The following is a 20,181-nucleotide window of genomic DNA, read 5'->3' on the forward strand; positions in this document are numbered from 1 at the left end:
GCAAATGTTAATGGCATTTGAATGTAAAATTGTTATTATGTTATGAAGCTATTTCCCTTTTATGAAACCATTTGCAGGCTAAGAGAAGATGAGCACTCATGCTTGCTTGAGCTTCTCAAATAACAAACAAGTGTTCAGGAAACTGAAGAAATGATCAGCAAAGACCAGAGAGGGATATTATATTTAGAAATCTGTGCAGCAAATCCTACATAGTGTAACTGCTGAAGTAGTTAGAGAAGATGTAGGTGAAAGAGCTAAGACTATGTCATACACAAGGGCAGCTGTGTGGGCAAGAAGCCAGGCAGAGACAAAATGCAGAGCAGGCTAAATAAAGAGCAGGCCATAAGATACAGCCTCATAAATATATATGCAAATAAAAAGAAGTTTTTGTTGCCACTTTTTTTGATGCTCAAAACACATGCAAGTTAAATTGAAAGAAATGGGCACATTGAAAGCATTTCAGAAGTTTGCATATTCAAAAAATAAAAACCATCTACATATTCAGCTTATTTTGACAATTAATGTCCCTTTCTAACAAGGCCAACTGTGTACAATTAAATTTAAGTTCGTAATGGCAAATGGTATATGGTAATATAAGAAATCTTTTCATTATTATACCCTTAGCCTCTTTCTTGAGAAAAACTTTCCAAGATGTTTGGTGAATGCCAAAGCCAAAAGACTTTTCCAATCTTCCAGCTTTAAAGCTGCATTAATGCTGATGGTTTTCTATTAAATCATTTTCCTGCCTACTTTGTCATGTAAGTTTCTGAGAATTAGATCTGCAGGATTTTAGTAGGAGACAGGTATCTAATTAATCTAGGTTTTCCTGAAAAATCACTTATTCTGTATTGAAGGCAAATGGAAAGAGGAAGGTGACAAATAAGTCTTTTTTACATTTTCCAAATTCAGTTTTGCACTCTCCTAACTACTTGCTTATTTTTAAGTGGTTTTCTGGTGGCTGCTCTTTCAGAACTCTGCACTTTGTATCCTGAGTACAGATTTCTAATGGCCAAACTTTTAGTAAAATATTGAAGCACTAAAGTAGCGCTTCATTAATTTAATTTTTCACGTATCTCTCTCCCTCTTCAAACTGGGGAGCAGAGAGAGCCCAGGGAGGGAACCACGACATGCTAGAAGGGATTCTCTGAGGAGGTGATGCTAAAACGTCAGATGGCTGGACAGAGCTGCTTGGAGGGCTTGATCCTCCACTGGACCTGAACCAAACCCTTGAAGACCTCAGTGATGTGAGCTATTTACAAGCCATTCTGTTTGAGGATCCCACAGCATTCTCAGGATTTAAAAAAAGCCCAGGCATATCAGCACAAGCAAACAAGTAACAATATTGACAGTAGCAAGCAACTGTAACAATATTGACAGAAAATAACAAATAAGCCTTTCTTTATTTTAAATCTGACTGTTACTTTCTGAGCAAACATTCTTAATTATCTCAAAGGTGGACACATACCTTCAATATTGTTTTTGGACGCTTTTTAAAGTAAAGTTTTGGCTTTTCAATCACAGGAAGAGGAGGAAGTTTCTTAAGTTCTTGTAGTACAGCCATTGCAGCACGTTTCTTTGAGAGTTTCTTGCTGTTGCCTTCTCCTTCTGCAGTGAATTCTCCTACTGTAACTCGTGTAACAAAGCTCTTCATGTGAGGAGGTCCACTTTCTTTAATCACCTTTTAAAAGAAAGTAACACTGAGTCAAAGCGCCCTACAAGAAGATAACCTAATGTTTGTTATCTCTGCAATAACTTATTATTAGTACAGTTTTCCTGCTAACTGAAGGCATTAGATTGTTTCCACAGAATTTGGACAAGTATTAATGACAGTATGAGGTTTGAGGACAGAAAATTAAGACTAGTTGGATAAAGCAAATCTAACCATCATATTCAGTGTTTCACAGAAAGTAAGAGTAGACCTACATTTTTAAAGATTTATAGAATAACACAATATACAACAATTCTGCATATTTAGACCAAGGCTGATGGGTTTTTTCTTTGCAAGGTGCTTCACATACTAAAGTAATTAAATCCATGAAGGTCTACCAGGCTTTGACTATTTCTTTATACAAAACATATTCAAAACTGTATTAATTTGGCATTACCTCAACCTGTTTGTAAATTTTTTTGAATTCTCATCAAACCATTGGATGTTCATAGTCCCAAACTTCAGTCTCAATAAGTGCAGGCTGGATGCCTGCTCTCAACTCTTGCCTTGCCAGAGTACACAGCTCAGAGCAATATCCCACACATTTGAAAGGCTGACACATTCTTGCTTCCATGACTCTCAGCTGTCCCCCCCAACAGTACTGAAAAGAATTAACAGAAGAGCCACCATAACTCACACAAAAGCCAAAAATTTCTGAAAAAAAATTCATTTATTCCCTTCCAAACACATTTAGTATAACAAAGTGAGAAAACCCATTTGAAATACTTCACTACAAGAAGTTATATTAATATGGGAAGAAATTAGGTACTGAATTCTGTACCTTCTTTTAGGTGTTTTTCTGTCTTCAGTTTTACATACATACATACATACATACATATATCCATACACACACACATCTCCTTTCAGAAGGCTGATGCTAGGATGTATTCCTCCCCAAATCAGAGCACTGCAAGTGCTAGGATAGCCATCCATCTCTTTGTGTATGCACACACCATTTACTGGTCTGGACAATGTCTATCAGGAATTAAGAGACCTCATTTGGGAAAAGGTTCAGTTATTTTGTTTGATGGGCGGAAGCAGTTACCTAATTTAATCTTTGTTATAGGTAATATGTATAAGGAGACATTAGAGTATCTGACAGGCAACTCTTTATAATATCTTCAAAATCAATATCAATACAAATTTTTTTTCACTTGATGGAATTATATCAAACCATTTGTTGAAGAAGAGTAATGTCTCTATAGGTTGAGGAGGGAGGGGAATGGGAACTGAGGTAAAGGTACCAGGGCCTTCTTGGTGTAATAACTATAGTTTTAATGTGCTCAAACCTTCAATTTTAACATTACTACAACATGTTTTGTATTAAAGTTCTTTTTATCAAGGTCATGTCCCTTGCATTATTTAGTTTTGCTGTTGCAGTGTAATGAGGTCTCCTTAGGCTTGTATTTATTTTTTAAGTTCTCTTTTGTGGCAACTTCACCCAGCAAGTACAATTACTGCAGCATATATCAATTAAAAGACACAAAATTAAAATTAACAGACAACTTAGTCCCATTTTCCCAGAATAAGATGACATCTATGCCAGAATGGGATTTTTCTGTTGTAATCCAGGAGTGTTCCCACTCTAAGATTCCAGGTATTCATTTCAGAAGTGTTTTCAACGCTGCCTCACTTTGAAGTTGCCCACTTAAGCTTGACCACAAGAGAAGGCAGCAGTGCTCTCAATGCACTGAGCCCTGCTGAGCCCCAGGATGCTGCAGTGCCAGCAGGAGCTGGGATGAGCCCAGTGCCAGCATCTCCTGCTCTCAGACACAGTCAGGCATCGTGTCCGTGCTGAGCACCTTCATCACACTGCAGCATTCCCACCCGATTTCACAGCACCTCAAACCATCCCTGTACTTTGTTATCCAAGTATTACAACATGCTTGCTGTAAAACATAGCTAAATTAACCTTACTAAGGTCCTTAATCTTTCTGTGGTTCTACTAATACTGTTATATAGGTGTTTGTCTTTACATGCAATATAAGGTATTAATAAAATACACAGGAATGTCTATACTGACCAGATGAAAAAGGAAAAAATAACTTGGTTAAGAAATATAATTGCTGAGTTCCTAAAATATTAGTTTATATAAGTTTTCTCATATGTATATAGATGCACACACACAAAAAAAAATATATATATATATATGAGAGAAAGAATGTTAATACAAAGCCAGATTATATTTTCATATACACAAAAACATATTTCTTAATAAAAAACTAATGCATTCTGGTGTGTTTTTCATCTTTTAAATTTTAAGTATGTGACACAAGGTAAATAATTGACTGGAAAATATTAAAACCAGTATCTTAGTGTGTAAATGGAAAAAATTCTGCACTGTCAATGGAATGAACCCCATAGGATTCAGATGGGATCTGGATCAAGCTAAACATCTAAATTTGGTAATTAAGCAAAAAAAAATTTACCTAACAACATTTTTGGTTAACTCCAGATTTCAGATCTTTTTACTCCATATGATTTCAAACAGTTGTGCTATGAGTCTTGGGACAGAAAACACTAAAAAGAAATTCAACCTTTGCTATCTAAGAACACTATACACACTAGGACATTAAACTATTTCCTCAGTTGAAAGATACGACCTGTGGACCTAATCATAGCTAATTTAAAGCTGAGAATTTGATTAAGGGTGACAGTTCAATACACTTTTCTTTTTCTGTTCCATGGATTTAAAGAATAATTACAGCAAGAGAAAACACATGGGGCCAAAACACATCTAAGGTCAAGTTACATCAAGAATGAATTTGGCTCAACTTAATGAATCATGCTGACAAATGAAAAACAGAAGTATCATTACAGTGAAAGAGTAACACTGCTTTAATTATTAATAAGATGCCAGGTAGAAAATTCAAAAGATTAGGGCAAGATTAAATGGACATTGAACTCCCTCCAAAACTAGAGGAGACAGAAATCAGATCAAAAAACCCATGTCACCTACATCTATGAATACAGGATTATTTATAAGATATTAAAATATCAATGTATTTCCATATTTGAAGGAGCTTGTGCAGGCAGACACACCAGATTTTCAAAGGAAAAAAAAAAGGAAAGTTTTAGTTAGTTACAAAGGAAAAAACAAAAAGAAAAAAATAAATAAAAAAAAAATTAAAAAAAAAAAAACCAAGAAAAAAGGCAGAGTCTGAATGTCAAAGTGTAAAACGTGCCGTGAGAAGGGTGACCATTCTGCAAAACCCAAGTGAGAGTTACTCAGTAGTTACTCAGTAGTCAGTCATCCAAAGCTTTAATCCCCAGGACACCAGAAGCCAGATAGGTGTGAAACTTCCTGCTGAGAACTATTCTCCCAGAGTCTGCAATTTGGCCTGTCCCTGGTTCAAAATGCAGAATCTCTGATGATTCTCTGCAGAATCTTACTGTGGTAAGACTGGGACTTAAGAACACTTTCCAGCAGAACAATGGACAGGGATGGAGGGGCAGAAAATTTGCCTGTTTAGGCACTCTATGCCTTCACTTCTGATTTTGAGAATGAAAAAAACATGATTATATTTGCTATTCTAAAGAAATAACACTACAATACAAAGAAAAATACTGAAAATAAAATGGCAATCTGAAATACCCCAATGTTTTCTAATATCTGAAGCTGTTGACCTCAGTTATGCTTTCTAGGCTCATCTATTCCTTACCGACAAATAAGAAATAAAAAACATATCCACTGAAACAAAAAAAGCGCAAGATTTTAGCCTGCTGTCAAGGCAGAAGTAAGAAGCGAATTGACCATTCTACAGCTACTCTAACAATTCCTACAGCAATCACTTTTGTAATCATCCTTTAAAACTGTTCATTGGGAACCCCACAAATGCCTTAGAGCAGTTGCATTTTGACTTAAAAGCTGATGAATCAAAGTTAGCTAATAATGCACCAGTGACAAGTATGGAGTAAAGCTTTTCCTTGTTACAACTGAATGTTTTTATATAACAAATTAACAGATAGAAAGTTTGTTACAATCATCCTAAAGTTCCTAGACAATTAAAACTAGCCACATTACACAAAAGGACTGTTCACCCCTCATGCAATTCTAAAGACATGTTTACATGGAACTTAATATATATTTATGGTCATTACTTTGTTGCATAATCCAGCACTGTTGGAACATTGGCTAAAGCTTTGTCAGATGAAGAAAAGGCAGATCATTTTATAGCTAGCATGCACAAAATAAAAGCTAGAAAAAGCTTTGATGCCTGCCTGGAATAACACAAGACCATTAGTGAATAAAATCCTATTAGAAACAACAGATTCTGGGGATTATCCATAATTGCTTAGCAGTTTTATTGAAAAGTAAGCCAGAACCAAGTTCAATCAAAACTCTATTTGAGAATGTCACCTATATTTAGATTTAAAGGCAGGAAATAACACAAAACCTGTCAGGAGAGCAAAAAAGTGTCTTTCTTCAATGTTGCTAACATTCTTTGGCAAGTCACACATTAGATTTGTCCTTACAAAGTATTTCTGCCTTCACTCTCTCCTTACCAAATGCCTTCCCTTGAATAAGCTCAACCAGGAGTGAAGAAGACATTCAAAGCATTATCCCTCTTTTCTTTACAGCTTCCAAGCTCCTCTGTGACCAGTGACCATACATCTCCTTACATCTTAGTGCATTGATTGGTATGGAACTATTCCAAATATTTTAAAATGTTTAGGGTAGAAAATAATGTTTGAAAACTGAGACATTAATTACGAGCTTCCTTTTTGAAACACAAGCATGTGTTTCCATTATGACTGCTCGTAGCTAAGAGTTGGGTGATTGGCATGTAGTGGCAAACTGATACACCAACAGCCCCAGACACCCCAGTTTTATCCTCTAGATTTTACATCCTCTTAATGTTCTAATTAGTCCATATCACATAGACCACGTATATGAAGCATCTATGCCTTTGCTATACCAAGGAATTCCTTAGTCATGAATAATATTTTTTGGTTTTCTTACCTACTTTCTGAGAGATTTCTCTGATTTCTAAGATCCAAATAGCTTATTTGACACTGGACAATTCAGGGACAGTCAGTAAACTGCATACAGCACACTGCAAGGCATGCCACAGCTTAGGGGTTTTGATTCTTTTCACATGCAAATACATGACTATACTTAAAATAACCATCACCAGTATAAGCACTATCCACTGAGTCTTTCATGCAGACTCAGTTTAAATGTAAAACAAAATGCAGAAAAATAAAATAATAAAAGGCCACTTACATTAGCATTTTCTGCACTAAAAAAATAAAATAAAAAACCAAACAACTTGAAAATCTGGTGCTTCCTACCACAACAATGTTAGATTTTTACAACAAGGTTTTGTGAGAATTTTCTCATCGGAAAAACTTCCTGCTAGTATCACTCACTCTCCCATAGCTGCTTCATTGATAGCACTGGAGCTATTCCAAATGCTCTTTATTACTTCAGGTAAACAAAGGTGTCAGAAGTGGGTTCACAGATAAAATCATACAAAACAAACAAAAAAACTTGTGAAAGCTTAAGTAGAAATAGATAAGTAAAACAGAATCAGAGTGCAAGATACTCATGACTTTCTGAAGACAGCACACTGAAGGTGAAATGTTTCAATTGGAACTTTTCTAGCATATGAATGCCAACAGTTAAAGCAAAGACTTTGGCTAACTCTTTTGAAGATTATTTCAAATCAGATTGAGTGTGGCTACAGATTCTAATCCCACAGCTCTGTACAGAAAATGGTTTAACTATCTTTCTGCCATACAACTGTTTGCAACCAAGTATTAGATCTCTAAAAGTTCTGAAAGAGCATCTATTTTACCAGTAAAAATTCATTGTCTTAGACTCTGACACACTGACAATTTTTTTTTATAATTCCCATTAATTTGAAATTCATATTTTTCATATATTAATATTATGTGTTGAGTTTTAGTGGCACCTTTTCTTAATACTTTCTTAGCAAGATAAATATGTAACACAGACAAAAATGTAACACATACCTCGAAAGTGACAGGTATATTGCGCTTCAAAGCAATTTCAAACACTACGCTGATCTCAGATTTGTTTGCATCTTTATCTTCTTCTGATTCTTTTCCTGTTTCTCCATTCTGAAAATGATGCATACATAATCACACTACAATTCTTAGAAGATCAATAAAATACAATATCCTCCTCCCCGCCATTTCTCAAAGACTTTTGAGGTCTCCTGTCAGGCTGTAAATTTGTACATCCATCTCAGCACCCCATTATCAGACATCTGCTGACTGAAGCCATATATATTGTGCTTGTGCTTCATAACAAAGGAACATATACACCTTAATTTATAAATTAATTACAGACAGCAACTATGGATGTTAGTCTTATTAATGACATGGATAACATTTGTCTGAGTACACACTTGTGTCAAACACGAGGATCAAACAGATGCTTTGACCCATTTCTCAGGCTCTCTGTGGGTACCCCTTCTAAGCAAGGAGGAACTCTGTGCTTGTTGGCAAGTACAGAAGACTGTACTTCTCTCAGAAGAAATTCAGTCAATCAGCCCCACACTCTGACGGGGTCACCAGGTTACAGGTGTCCTCAGCAGGTCCAGCTGCTTAATGGCCCCTCCATCAACTTCCCTCTGGGAGTTATGACCAGTGTGAAAAGGTAGTGACAGAGAACAGCTTGCTCAACATAGAACATTATTTATTTATCCATAGGAACATAACAAACAGAGAGGCAAAGAGATAAAAAAACAAAAGGCACACGAAACATTTTTCTGCCTAAAATTCAGCTTTGCTTTACTCTTCAGGTAAATCTAAATTTTCTCACACAACCATTAGCACCAGGATCAGTCAGAGTTTTGCCTTTTGCAGCTACTGCCTTTGGTGTTTGTCCCCCAGGTCACATTTCCTCAGTTCTCAGAGGCTTCACTTCCAGCTATTTTCAAACTGCAAAGCTCTGAAATACTTCAAACTGGGATCTCTCAACAACCATGTAACCTTGGCCAGGTTCCTAATTTTTTATTAGTGGAGGTAAACATCAAAGACGCTTGGGCTGAATTAGGTGGATTCCTGCAGAGCTCCCATCTTACATAATAAAGTCTGATCTAAATCTTCAGCCACCAGCATAGCTACAAAATCCAGATACCACAGTTCTAAAACAACATTAAAAAAGCACTAGGTCACTAGGTTCTTCACATTACAATGAAATTGATCCATCTTTTATCTACCTTTTTTAAACTCTTAATATATTAATCTTTAAGATAACACAGGGCCAAAAATCCAACACTCAGCTACAGCAGGCAGACACGGAACACCTTTTGCCTCATGAAATTGTTGCAAAACTTTGATTCTGAAAAAAGCCATTTACATGCCTGATATTGATCTGGAGCTAAATACAAACGAAAATATTATAAAGTTTATAGAACCTCCAGAAAAAAAACCAAAAAGGTGCTGTGCAAATAACAAGGGTAGTTACAATGAAATTATGTAGGACCTCTAGCTCATTTCATATAATGAAATTAAAGTATCACTGAAATGAAGAATGTAGATCATTACTTACAGGAGATGCAAAGCATTGATTAGTTTCATTGAGAAAGATCAGCAGAGTTAAAAGAACAATATTTAAAAGTAAAAAAAAAAAATTGGGGATATAAAGAATGGGATGCTACTATTCTGTAAAAAACCTTAGTTAGAATATTACTTGATATTGTATTAAATTAAATTTGTGCTTTATAAAGGACACTGATAATCTAAAAAGATGGCAAAAAAAAAAGCCCAGAGAACAAACTACTGATTAGAAAAAACAACTTTACACTGACACTATGAAAACAATCAGTTCTACAAAAAATTCAAAAATAATTAAGAATAATCTCTACATATATATGTGGGAGAGATTTTTGATTGCTGTTGGTTACATTTAGCAAACTTAAGAAAACACCAATTAAATAGAAAATTAAGCTAAATTAATTCTAAAATAAATACCTCACAAATTATCCTTGAAATTGAGAATAATCAAACACTGGCATAATTTACATTAAATGATATAATGCCCACTGGACTGTCAGCAAGCCTTCAAGTCAAGAATGTGTAGGTTTTCTAGCTGTACTCTAGTTTAACCAGATATGTATAGTCTAAACAAGAAACTATGGTTTAAATTTTCATGATCAATACAAACATCTGTCCAGAAAATCCCTCATTGTCCCTTCTGCCCCTACAATTTAACTCCCTGCATATTTTTTCCACCAAACATAGTAGAGAACCTAAAAGTGAGAGGAGAAAAGGGAGGATCAAAGTTCAGACATTAGTACTGAGCAATAAAGTTTCAAGCCTTAGGAAGATAAAATATGTTCAGGAGTGTCTCAGACACTTTGGATTTAAATTTGATCCTCATTCCCACAACTGACACTTTAATTGTAAGGCCTTTCTTAGCCTCACATCTATGAGACAGCAGAGGTGCTTTGGCAGACACACAATAGCTCTTTGTGAGAGCACATTCACCAGCAGCCCTGCCCTGTTGGCTGATTGCTTCTTGCTTCTGCTCACCTTATGCTCTTCTACACATTTGCCCAATTAGGTATTAAGGTGGAAATACTCCTTTTCAGTGGTTTAATATGGATAAAAGATTTTATCCTTTATTAAGTTTTTCTAATAAAAGGGAAAAAAAATGACAGCTTGAAATGGAAGAAGAATACACAGAAGGCCGAGTTAAGGATGGCCATGAAAGCCAAAATATCGATAGACTAAGTAAGTAACTACTGTGCTATGTTCCATGGATCACATTCGAGTCAAGATCACTGAGTTACTAATGGGATTACTAGATGGGTCCCAGCAGGTCTGTCCTTGCTCCCTCAGCAGCACAGTCAGGAAGTGGGGAAGAAAGAGGCTCAAGCTCATAATGGATTTGAGGCCAGCCAGGGTATGATGTGCACTGGCTCTGACCCATGCCCGATGTTTGAGGAGCAATGAATCAATCATCTTCCACAGATAACCAAGCTGTCCAGTTTTGCTGAAGGAAATAGAATTTTACTAAGATGGACCATGTCCCATGGTGAAAGCACACCCCACCACTGCATGGTGTCCTGTGTGCACAGCATGGTGTCCTGTGGCACCAAGCAGCCCTTAAACTCTATTTCAACCAGTCTCCAGTTCTCTGGAGAGCTACACTCAGCCCTACACAGTGCAACACTTTGTACTCTATCCATCAGGATCTCAGCAAAGTGTTACCTCCAGCCTTCTCCAGCCACCTACAGCTCTAACCCATGAAGTGACAGAGGTGTTGTTCATGACTAACCTGCAACCAGTGCCCCTTAACCTCAGCATAACCAAGCCACAGAGATTTACTTGACTGAGAATTCAATTTAGTCTCCTTCAAACACACACCTGCTGTTGAGAACCTACAGTATCCCAAGTGGTTTTCAGCTACCCCCATAGGTCTTGCAAGTTCTTGGCTTCTTTGACTGGGAAATGTTATTAAATTTTTGCTTTCAATTTAGAAAGATTATTCTGAGAATAATTTTTCTGTTCAGTAATTTTGGTAATATGACACAACATTTTAATTTTTAAGCAGCAATGTATGCTGCTTAAAGACATAGCAGTGAAAAAGCAAGTTATTTAAAAAAAAAAAAAAGGTTTCCTGAAGCACAGACCTGAGGTAATTTTTCTGGAATAGGCTCATTCTGAAGAGCTTGAAGGGCCTTCATTGCAGCATTATGTCTAGCAGCTTGACGAGTCTTTCCTTCACCAAAAAACTCACTGTTGCCAACAGTTAACTGGACATAGAAAATTTTAGGCACTGGGCAGTGATACCTGGAAGGAAGTCATGAAAAGAAAACAACAATACAAGTTAGGTATTTTACCTATCCATTTTATGTAAAATAGAGTAGTGTTTGGGGATAAAACATTATCTTTTCTCCCAGAATAAGACCCAGGACTCAAATGCATGGACTGTTCCTCAGCAAGGCAGTTGGTAACTCTGACAGCAGCTCCTATGTGCAAACCAGCTCCTCACCTACATTTGTGGAGATCTACAACAAGCTCTCCTGTTTATCAGCCCAACAGCCTAGCTCTGCTCTCCTCTTGGTTTGAGTCTTGAGAAGATGAAACCTAAGGAGAATCCAAAATTCCAGTGGAAGCCCTGCCAAGGAGACAACTCCTGTCCCACAGAGAAGCAGCATGGAGAAAGAAGGACTGTGAGGTTGTTCATATGAAACTTTTCATCACAGCTCAGCTCTAAGGGACAACAAAGTCAGATGACAGAGAATATACCTAGCAGAAATGGACCCTCAATTGACAAATAACTTGTTCATATTTTACAGCAATGTAAGAAACCTCAGGATTCCAGGATTCAAAAGCATGGACAAAAACAAGGTCCATCACAACAAAACTAGATTGACTCAACCCAGATTCAGTTAAACACAATACTCTATTTTCCTTATTCCCCTTAAAGGATCCTTTTTAAAGTGTGCTTTCTCCATTTTCATCTGAGGACATGGATGGCAACTTTTTAATATTACAACTTTCTGTAATTTCATTAATAAATATAACCCAGTCATTCGAACTGTAAAACAAAATGCAAAGTTGATCAGAGAGCAGTGCACTTCAGAAGCTGACAAGTGTGAGCAAGTACTCTGGCCTCGATGTCCCTAAACTTTGTGCCTAACTCTAAAACTACATTTATATGGGAAGAACCAAGCATAACACTGGCTCAAATATACCTCTGGCTATAGGGCCTTGGAGGAGTGAGCTAAGTTGCCTCTATGACATGCAAAAAGTGGGTATTTACTTTGCTTTCTTGTTTACAGTTTAACACAGTTTACAGTTTAACACATTTACTGAGAATTATTAAGGCCTGGAAATACTTTTGCTTATGTAACATTTTCATAAAATCATATAACTCCTGCTGGAAAGGCTTCTGGAGATTACCTGGTCCAAAGCAGCATCCAGAACATGGTCAAGAGCTGAAGTTACACTGCCTTGTCCAAGGTATTGTGGAGGTCTCCAAGGACGAAGATTCCACAACATCTCTGGATGACCTGTTCTAGTGTCAGACCACACTTTCTGGAAAACTATTACAAAGTTCCTACATGCCTAATGGAATTCAAACACTTGGCACTGATATTGTTGCAGATTTGCAGATGGAGCAAAGCTTCCTGCCAATGCCAAAAATTACCAGCTTCCATCTCTTGCCATCACAGGATTCCCTCCCAGTTTCCCAGCCCAACCAGCAGTGACTCTCCCTGCTCCTCCTTTGGTATGGCTGGGAATTCATGCTCTTGTACTTGCAGGGTCTTAGAGAGGATCCAAGTGATCTCTCACTCATTTGATCTAGTGATGTCAGCAGTTTGTTGACATCTTCCTGCATCTTCTTTATTGGCAACACAAATCCTCAGACACGGCACACGTCCTGCAGACAAGACCACAATCTCTACAGCCTGGCTAGAGCTCTGGAGCTAGCTCTGACTCAAGGTCTCTGATGTAACAGGAGAGCTGCTCCAGATGGTGCTAGGAACTGCGCCAGGTAGTGCATCACCAGCTCTGCTGAGCACAACCCCCTCCTCAGCAGAGTTTCCAACTCCCTTCTGCATCTTCTGCTGTGCAATCTGCTGTGCCTGCTGGCTCTCTCTGGGAGCAGTGCTCTGGGCCCTGCACTTACACGTGTTCTTCCCCAGTACCTGCTGAGAGGGTGCTTGACCCTCTCTAATCACATGACTGGAAGGAAAGTTCAGTGCAGCTTTTGACCAGGAGCAGCTGACAAAGCTTACTGGCAGCTGCTAGAGCTTACCAGAAGCCACAGCCTCCTGTAGTTCTCTTTTCCCTGCAGCAACAGGTACTCTCAAGTTCCTTGAAGAGTTCCAGGAATCTTCCCACCATCCCAGAAGATGCAGGACTGGAAATGGCTGCCTGTGTTGGCTGCTGCTTAGCACAAGACAAGCTGTGTCATGCAAAAGCAGTAGGCACCTTGATAGCATGTCCCACCTCATTACTTCACAATCCTCTTTAAAGAGAAAAAAAAGGAGGTAGTGCTGTTAGCAACTACCTAGATTTAGGGAAAATACAATATCCATCAGAAGTTCCTGTTTCCTGCTGAGTTACTAGACCTACCTTTGTCCCCACTGCCTGCAAAGGAGGAAAGCACATGAACTTAATCCACTTTATAAACTCAAATCCCACAACAAGCCTTCTCTTTTTCCCTCTCCCCTCCCCACCTTTTCATTTAAAGAGTGTTTAGGGAGCTATTTATGTGATAATAAGGAAAAATGATATTCAGCCTGTGGCTCTAGAGCCTCATGCAGCTCTTTGGCATCACCAGAATGATTAGGCTTTTACATGGTTTTGATTAAATTTTTCTTGCTCTCCTTGGCCTCAAGCAGAGTTGTAACACAGCACTGATAATATGAGCATTGCCAGGAAAGTGCAAAGGAACACCTGAAATCCTCAGAAAATGAATGAAATCTGTGAGGCTACTGGCTTCTCTACAACAAGGAGCATGTCAAAGGAAACAACACCCTGCTCTTTTCAGTGAGGACAGAGACTGTATTAACAAAAGCCTCAAAAGCAATCATAGTGTTGCAGTCTGCAAGTACAGTGTGACAACTAAACTGAGTTTTAATAATGAATGATTCTGCATCCTAAAGATGTACATAAGAGCAAGCCCATGCAAAGGCAAAGTTCTGTATCTGCCATTGATCATTAACAAACCTTCCTAGTATACTATATATGAGTTATCAGAAAGGGGTGAAAGCATTAACAATCTTTGGAATATTTATACAGAATTTAGTGATTATTCTGCAATAATCTACCAGCACAATATTTTCCATCATAAGAACATCTACTCATCAGCTCAGTCCTCTGTCCTACTCCTCAGTCCTCTGCCACTCTGTTCAGCTACAGAACTGAAATAGTCAGGATTTCAAACAGTAAGACCTCACATATGGACTCATTAGGTCTCTAAAAGTTTTTTAATTATCTTCATTTAGAAAATATGCATCTTCCTGCATTCTACATGGCAGCTACAAATGCTAGGGTTTTCCTTGGAGAAAATTCTTATGTAAAAGAGATTTTCAGATGATACTGGCACACTCCTCAGAACATAAGCTGACCAACACAGCCAAATTACAGAAGATTGTAAGACTAGAAGACAACAGAACAGCATGTGAAATGATACGTTCAGTTGGAAGAAAACAAAGTGTGATAACAGATAATACACAATCAGTCACATATTACCTATAAAAACAAGTTCATTTTCATCTGGCTGTTCTGGACTTGTGAGATTCTTAAAAAGATTCTTCAAATAAGAGGTCTGGAAAGCAGGATCCCTTTATTCCCTTTAAGTTCACAGCATCTAAAATCTACTTTTTAGCTAATGCCACTAGAATAGTCAACCTGAAAAAGGATATTTGCTCTATGAATGTGACCTTGATGTCAAGTTTCAGCAATGAGTAAATATTTACAACTAGTTATAAACCCCTAAAAATAGGGGTTCATAACAGAAATGCTGACAGACCTCAACTAAGTTGGTGTGAGTGGGCGCCACTATAATTAAATAAATCACCAAGGTCTGCTGACAATTAGAAAACTCATTTTGGTTTGCCACAGAGACAAACAAAAATTCTGTTCATTATAATTTTACTGGAATATGATGTCATAACATGTAAGCATACTGAAACAATCTGCTGCTTTTCTAGCCAAAATATTAATTGCATACTAAGGAGCCCTTGGGACCTCTTCCTTTTTGGCCATCAAATCCACACACACAAAGACAAATAAAGTATTACTTATGTGTTCATACTGCATTTCCTGCATTTCTCTGGATTCCTCAGTGGCATAAATGTTTTTGATAAATATTGTTACCTTCTTCTTAGAAAGGGAAAAAAAACAAGTGCACGATGCAGCTCACAGAAATCAGGAAGTTTATTTAGATTTAGCCTCATGCTAAAATGTCAGTGAAGTTTTCTCTAATTTCTAATGGTCAACATATTCTTAAACTAAGTAAAAAAGAACCAGTAAACCCAATTACTTCCCCACTACACAAGTGTTACAGGAAGTATTACCCTATTCCCATTCCATAATATTAGCAAAGTGAAGAGGAACTGGGACCATATTTCAGTGGCCAAGATAAAGGCCACTAAAATATTACCTACAACACCGAATGGGAAAGTCATTCTTCAGATGCCAGCTCTGTTGAAAGGGTCACTCTCTGCACTTTTTCAGCCTGGCTCCTTTTTCATAAGAAGTCAATCAAGCCAGCAGCCCTCCTGGCACTGTTTAATCAGGAGAATGCTGTGAGCTTTGTGAGCAGAGGGATAGAGAGCCACAAACCATGCAGGGGAGTAGGAAAGAGCATTTGCTGTGAACAACATTTTCTCTGAAACATTTGAAATTTCTCTAGGGGAGCAAGTTGCTTCGTGCAGCTGTTCCCTGGCCATATCCTATTTTCCTAAGCAGTCCATTAGCCACGTGCATTTCTTACAGATGTGAGTTCTATGGTTTGAAGAAGGAAACATCCACTTCTGTCACTTTTGTCTCCACACAGTGAACCTCCTGGTTCTTTCAGCAGATCCACAACAACACCTGGGAACAAAGAGGCTCTCTTTTCCAAGTACCCCTTTTGAGAGCTACAGTCCATTATTCTTGAACTGTGTCTACTACAGACTAGGCTGATCAAGCAGAGCCTATAGATGAAGCCTTGTTGCTCTAGTTCCAGGAAGGATTTTGCTCACAGGCTCTTGTCCTGCTGGGGGACTTTAACCACCCTGACATCTGCTGGGAAAGTAGCAGGGTGAGCTGTAGGCAATCCAGGAGACTTTTGGAATGCATGCAGGATAATTTTCTTCACCAGCCTGATTAAACAGAGAATTTAGGGTGAAAAAGAGAATATATCACCCCTAGAAGGAGGATCTGGTAACTTGAGAGGACTATAAGGATGTTGCAAGGTCATCTAGGGAGAAAACTGGAAGGACCAAAGCCCAACTAGAACTTGATTTAGCCACTATAGTTTAAGACAACAAAAAAAGTTTCTATAAATACATTGCCAGCAAAAGGAAGGTCTTCAGCATTTGTTAAATGCAGAGAGTAGTGACAGGGGATGAGGAAAAGGCAGAGATACCAAATGCCTTCTTTGCCTCAGTCTTTAATATCAAGACCAGCTGTCCTCAGAATATCCAGGCCCCAGAGCTAGCAGTTGGTGATGGGGAGCTGAGTAAAGCCCTCGTAGATGAGGAGGAGATGGTTAGTGACCTGCTATGCTGACTAAACACCCACAAGACTATGGGCACAGATGGGATCTACTCCAGAGTCATGGAGGAACTGGTGAATTCCAAAAGATTCTCTCCAATCTAAAAGCAGTTCTGGTCAACTGATGAAGTTCCAGCTGATTGGAAATTAGCAAATGTAACACCCATCTACAAGAAGTGTTGGAAGGATGATCTGGGGAACAACAGGCCTGTCAGCCTGACCTCAGTTCCAGGCAAGGTTATGAAAGAGATCATCCAGGGTGACATTGCATAGCACATACAAGACAAGAGGATCAAGACCAGCCAAAATGGATTTACAAAAGGAAAGCCCTGCTTGACCAGCCTGATCTCCATCTGTGACAAAGTGGCTCACCTTAGTAGATGAGAGAAAGGCTGTGGATGTCATCTACCCGGATTTCAGTAAAGCCTTTGACACTATTTCCTACACCATCCTCCTAGAAAAACTGTCTTCTTGCAGCATGGACGGGTGGACTCTCTGATGGCTAAAACCTGGCTGGATGGCTGGGCCCAGAGATTTGTAGTGAATGGAGCTAAATCCAGTTGGCAGCCAGTTGCTAGTGGTGTTCTCCAAGGCACAGTTTTGGGGCTGGTCCTGTTTAATCTCTGTTTAATCTCTTTACTGATGATCTGGATGTAGCGACTGAGTGCAGTAAATTTGCCAATGACACTCAGCTGGGTGTGGCTCTGCTGGAGGGTAGGAAGGCTCTGCAGAGAGACCTGCACAGACAATCAGTGGGCGAAGGATGACTGCATGAGGTTCACTAAGGCAAAGGGCCGAGTCCTGCACTCACAACTACCCCATGCAGCGCTACAGGCTGCAGGAGGAGCTGCTCAGCACAAAGGGACTTGGCAGTGCTGGTTGACAGCTGCCTGAATAAGAGCCAGCAGAATGTCCAGGTGGCCAAGAAGGCCAATGGGATCTGTATCAATAGTGTAGCCAGCAAGACTAGGGAACCCCCCTGTACTCAGCATTGGTGAGGCCATACCCCAAGTACTGTGTTCAGCTTAGGGTCCCTCAGTTTGAGGAGCTGGAGCATGTCCAGTGAAGCACAACAAGGTTCATGAAAGGTCTAGAATATGTGTTCTTATGAGGAACAGCCAAGGGAGCTGAGTTTGTTTAGACTCAAGAAGAGGAAATGGCTTTAAGCTGAGACAGGGGCAATTGGGATTGGATGTTAGGAAAAAAAAATCATGATCAGGGTGGTGAGGTATTGGAATAGGTTGCCCAGGGAGGTGGTGGAGTGACCATCCCTGGAGGCGTTCAAGAGGCACTGGATGTTGGGGTTTAGTGGCATAAGAGTGGTAGTGGTGCACTGATATTGTACTTGATGATCTTAAAGGTTTCTTCCCACCTTGATGATTCTACTTTATGATTCCTGAACCAAGTAATAGACAGCCCTACCAGAGGGGATGTGATACTGGATCTGTTGGTCACCAATGCAAGCAAGCTAATGAGGGACATCAAGACTGGAGGCAGCCTGGGCTACAGTGGCCAGTGAACTTGGTGTAGTTCCAGTCCTGAGGGATATGGGTCAGATAAAGAGTAAACTCAGGCTCCTGAATCTTAGGAAAGCTAACTTCCATATATTCAAGGAGATAATCAATAGGGTCCCTTGTGAGACTGCCCTCAGCGACAAGAGAGCAGAACAGAGCTGGCAGATCTTTAGGGAAGTCTTCCATGGAGCACAAGAGCTAGCAATTCCCAGGAACAAGAAATTGGTCAAGAAAAACAAGAGATCTGTGTGGCTGTGTGGCTTCTTTCTCTTTAGCCAAACTAAAGGGAAAGAAGCAAATGCAGAGGCATGGAAACGAGGACAGGTAACCTGGGAAGAGTATAGAGATGAAGCACAGTTGTACCCGGATGGGGTGAGGAGGGCCAAAGTGAAGCTGGAACTGAACCTGGCAAGGGATGTAAAGAATAACAAGAGGGGCATCTACAAGTATGTTAACCAGAAAAGGAAGGTCAAAGAAAGTGCTCCCTGCTGAAAAACAGTGCTGGAAAACTGGCAACAACAAGTGAAGAGAAGGCTGAGGTACTCAACAACTTTTTTTGCCAGTCTTCAATGGCAACCTCTCTCACACCACCAAAGTCCCTATTGTAAGGAAAGGTCAGATTTGTGACCACCTGAGGAACCTGAATATAAACCTGAATACAAATATAAAGTTTCTGGGACCTGATGAGCTGCAACAGAGTCCTGAGGGGAATAAGTGGATTTAGTTGCCAAGCCACTCTCCACAATATCCCACACTCTAAACTGGAAAGAACCACATCTGATGAATGGACTGTTAGATGGATAAGAAAGTGTTTGGACAGTGCAGCATGAATGTAGCAGTTAGTGTCCCTGTCCTGATGGACATCAGTGACAAGTGGTGTTCCTCAAGGATCTGTATTGGGACTGATGTTATTTAATACCTACATTTATAACATGGACAAAGGGATCAAGTGCACCCTCAGCCAGTTTGTACATGACACCAAGGTGAGTGGGGAGGTTGTCACACCTGAGGGATGGGATGCCATCCACAGGAACCTGGGCAAGCTCAATAAACGGGCCCATAGGAATCTCATGAGATTTAACAAGACCAAGTGCACAGTGCTACACTGGGTAGAGATGATCCCTGGTATCAGCACAGACTGGGGGATGAACAGATTGAGAGCAGCTCTCCCAAGAAGGACTGGAGGGTGCTGGTGTGTGAGAGGCTGGACATGAGTAGGAAATTCTTTACTGTGAGGGTGGTGAGGCATTGGAAGAGGTTGCATGGAGCAACCTGGTGTAGGTGGAAGGTGTTCCCACCTATGGCAGGGGGTTGGAACAAGATGATCTTTGAGATCCCTTCCAACCTAAACCGTTCTATGATTCTATGATGAATTACTCTGGCTGTTCTCTTCTAGCTTACTTTCACATCCTCCAAAAACATTTTTAATGTAAAGTGAGCAAGGCACACACTGTGTATCATTTTTAGCCACAGTCATCCCTTATTTGAATGCTGACCTCCTCCCAGCTACCTAGATGTGAATTAAACGAAGAAAACTCATGTATACTTGTCCCAGATTATTATTCATTCAAAGGCTGGTGCTAAATCATAAGTCAAATCTTTTAAAACTTTAAATGAATTTAATTAATTCTGAATGATTGAGTATTTTTTCTCTATTTAGTATTTGCTATGGTCATTTATGAAACCAATTTTGACCTAGTTATAGAAAATCCCTAAGCAAAAGAATGTTTAAGTGACTATGTAAGAATTGTAAAGAAAACC

General features: G+C 39.2%; 1 protein-coding gene across 2 annotated transcripts in view; it reads right to left on the reverse strand.

Moving 5' to 3' along the window:
* STAU2 (staufen double-stranded RNA binding protein 2) overlaps positions 1 to 20,181 on the reverse strand; it is a 168,754-nt gene that overhangs the window by 104,687 nt on the left and 43,886 nt on the right. For both annotated transcript variants that reach the window (XM_058044438.1, XM_058044359.1), the window contains exons 6-8: positions 11,320 to 11,479; positions 7,688 to 7,795; positions 1,466 to 1,678 (exon numbers count right to left, since the gene is read on the reverse strand). In XM_058044438.1, the coding sequence (XP_057900421.1) occupies positions 1,466 to 1,678; positions 7,688 to 7,795; positions 11,320 to 11,479 (481 nt within the window). The remainder of the gene's footprint in view (positions 1 to 1,465; positions 1,679 to 7,687; positions 7,796 to 11,319; positions 11,480 to 20,181) is intronic.

This window comes from Melospiza georgiana, chromosome 1 (assembly GCF_028018845.1).
Source record: "Melospiza georgiana isolate bMelGeo1 chromosome 1, bMelGeo1.pri, whole genome shotgun sequence".
NCBI classification, from domain to species: domain Eukaryota; kingdom Metazoa; phylum Chordata; class Aves; order Passeriformes; family Passerellidae; genus Melospiza; species Melospiza georgiana.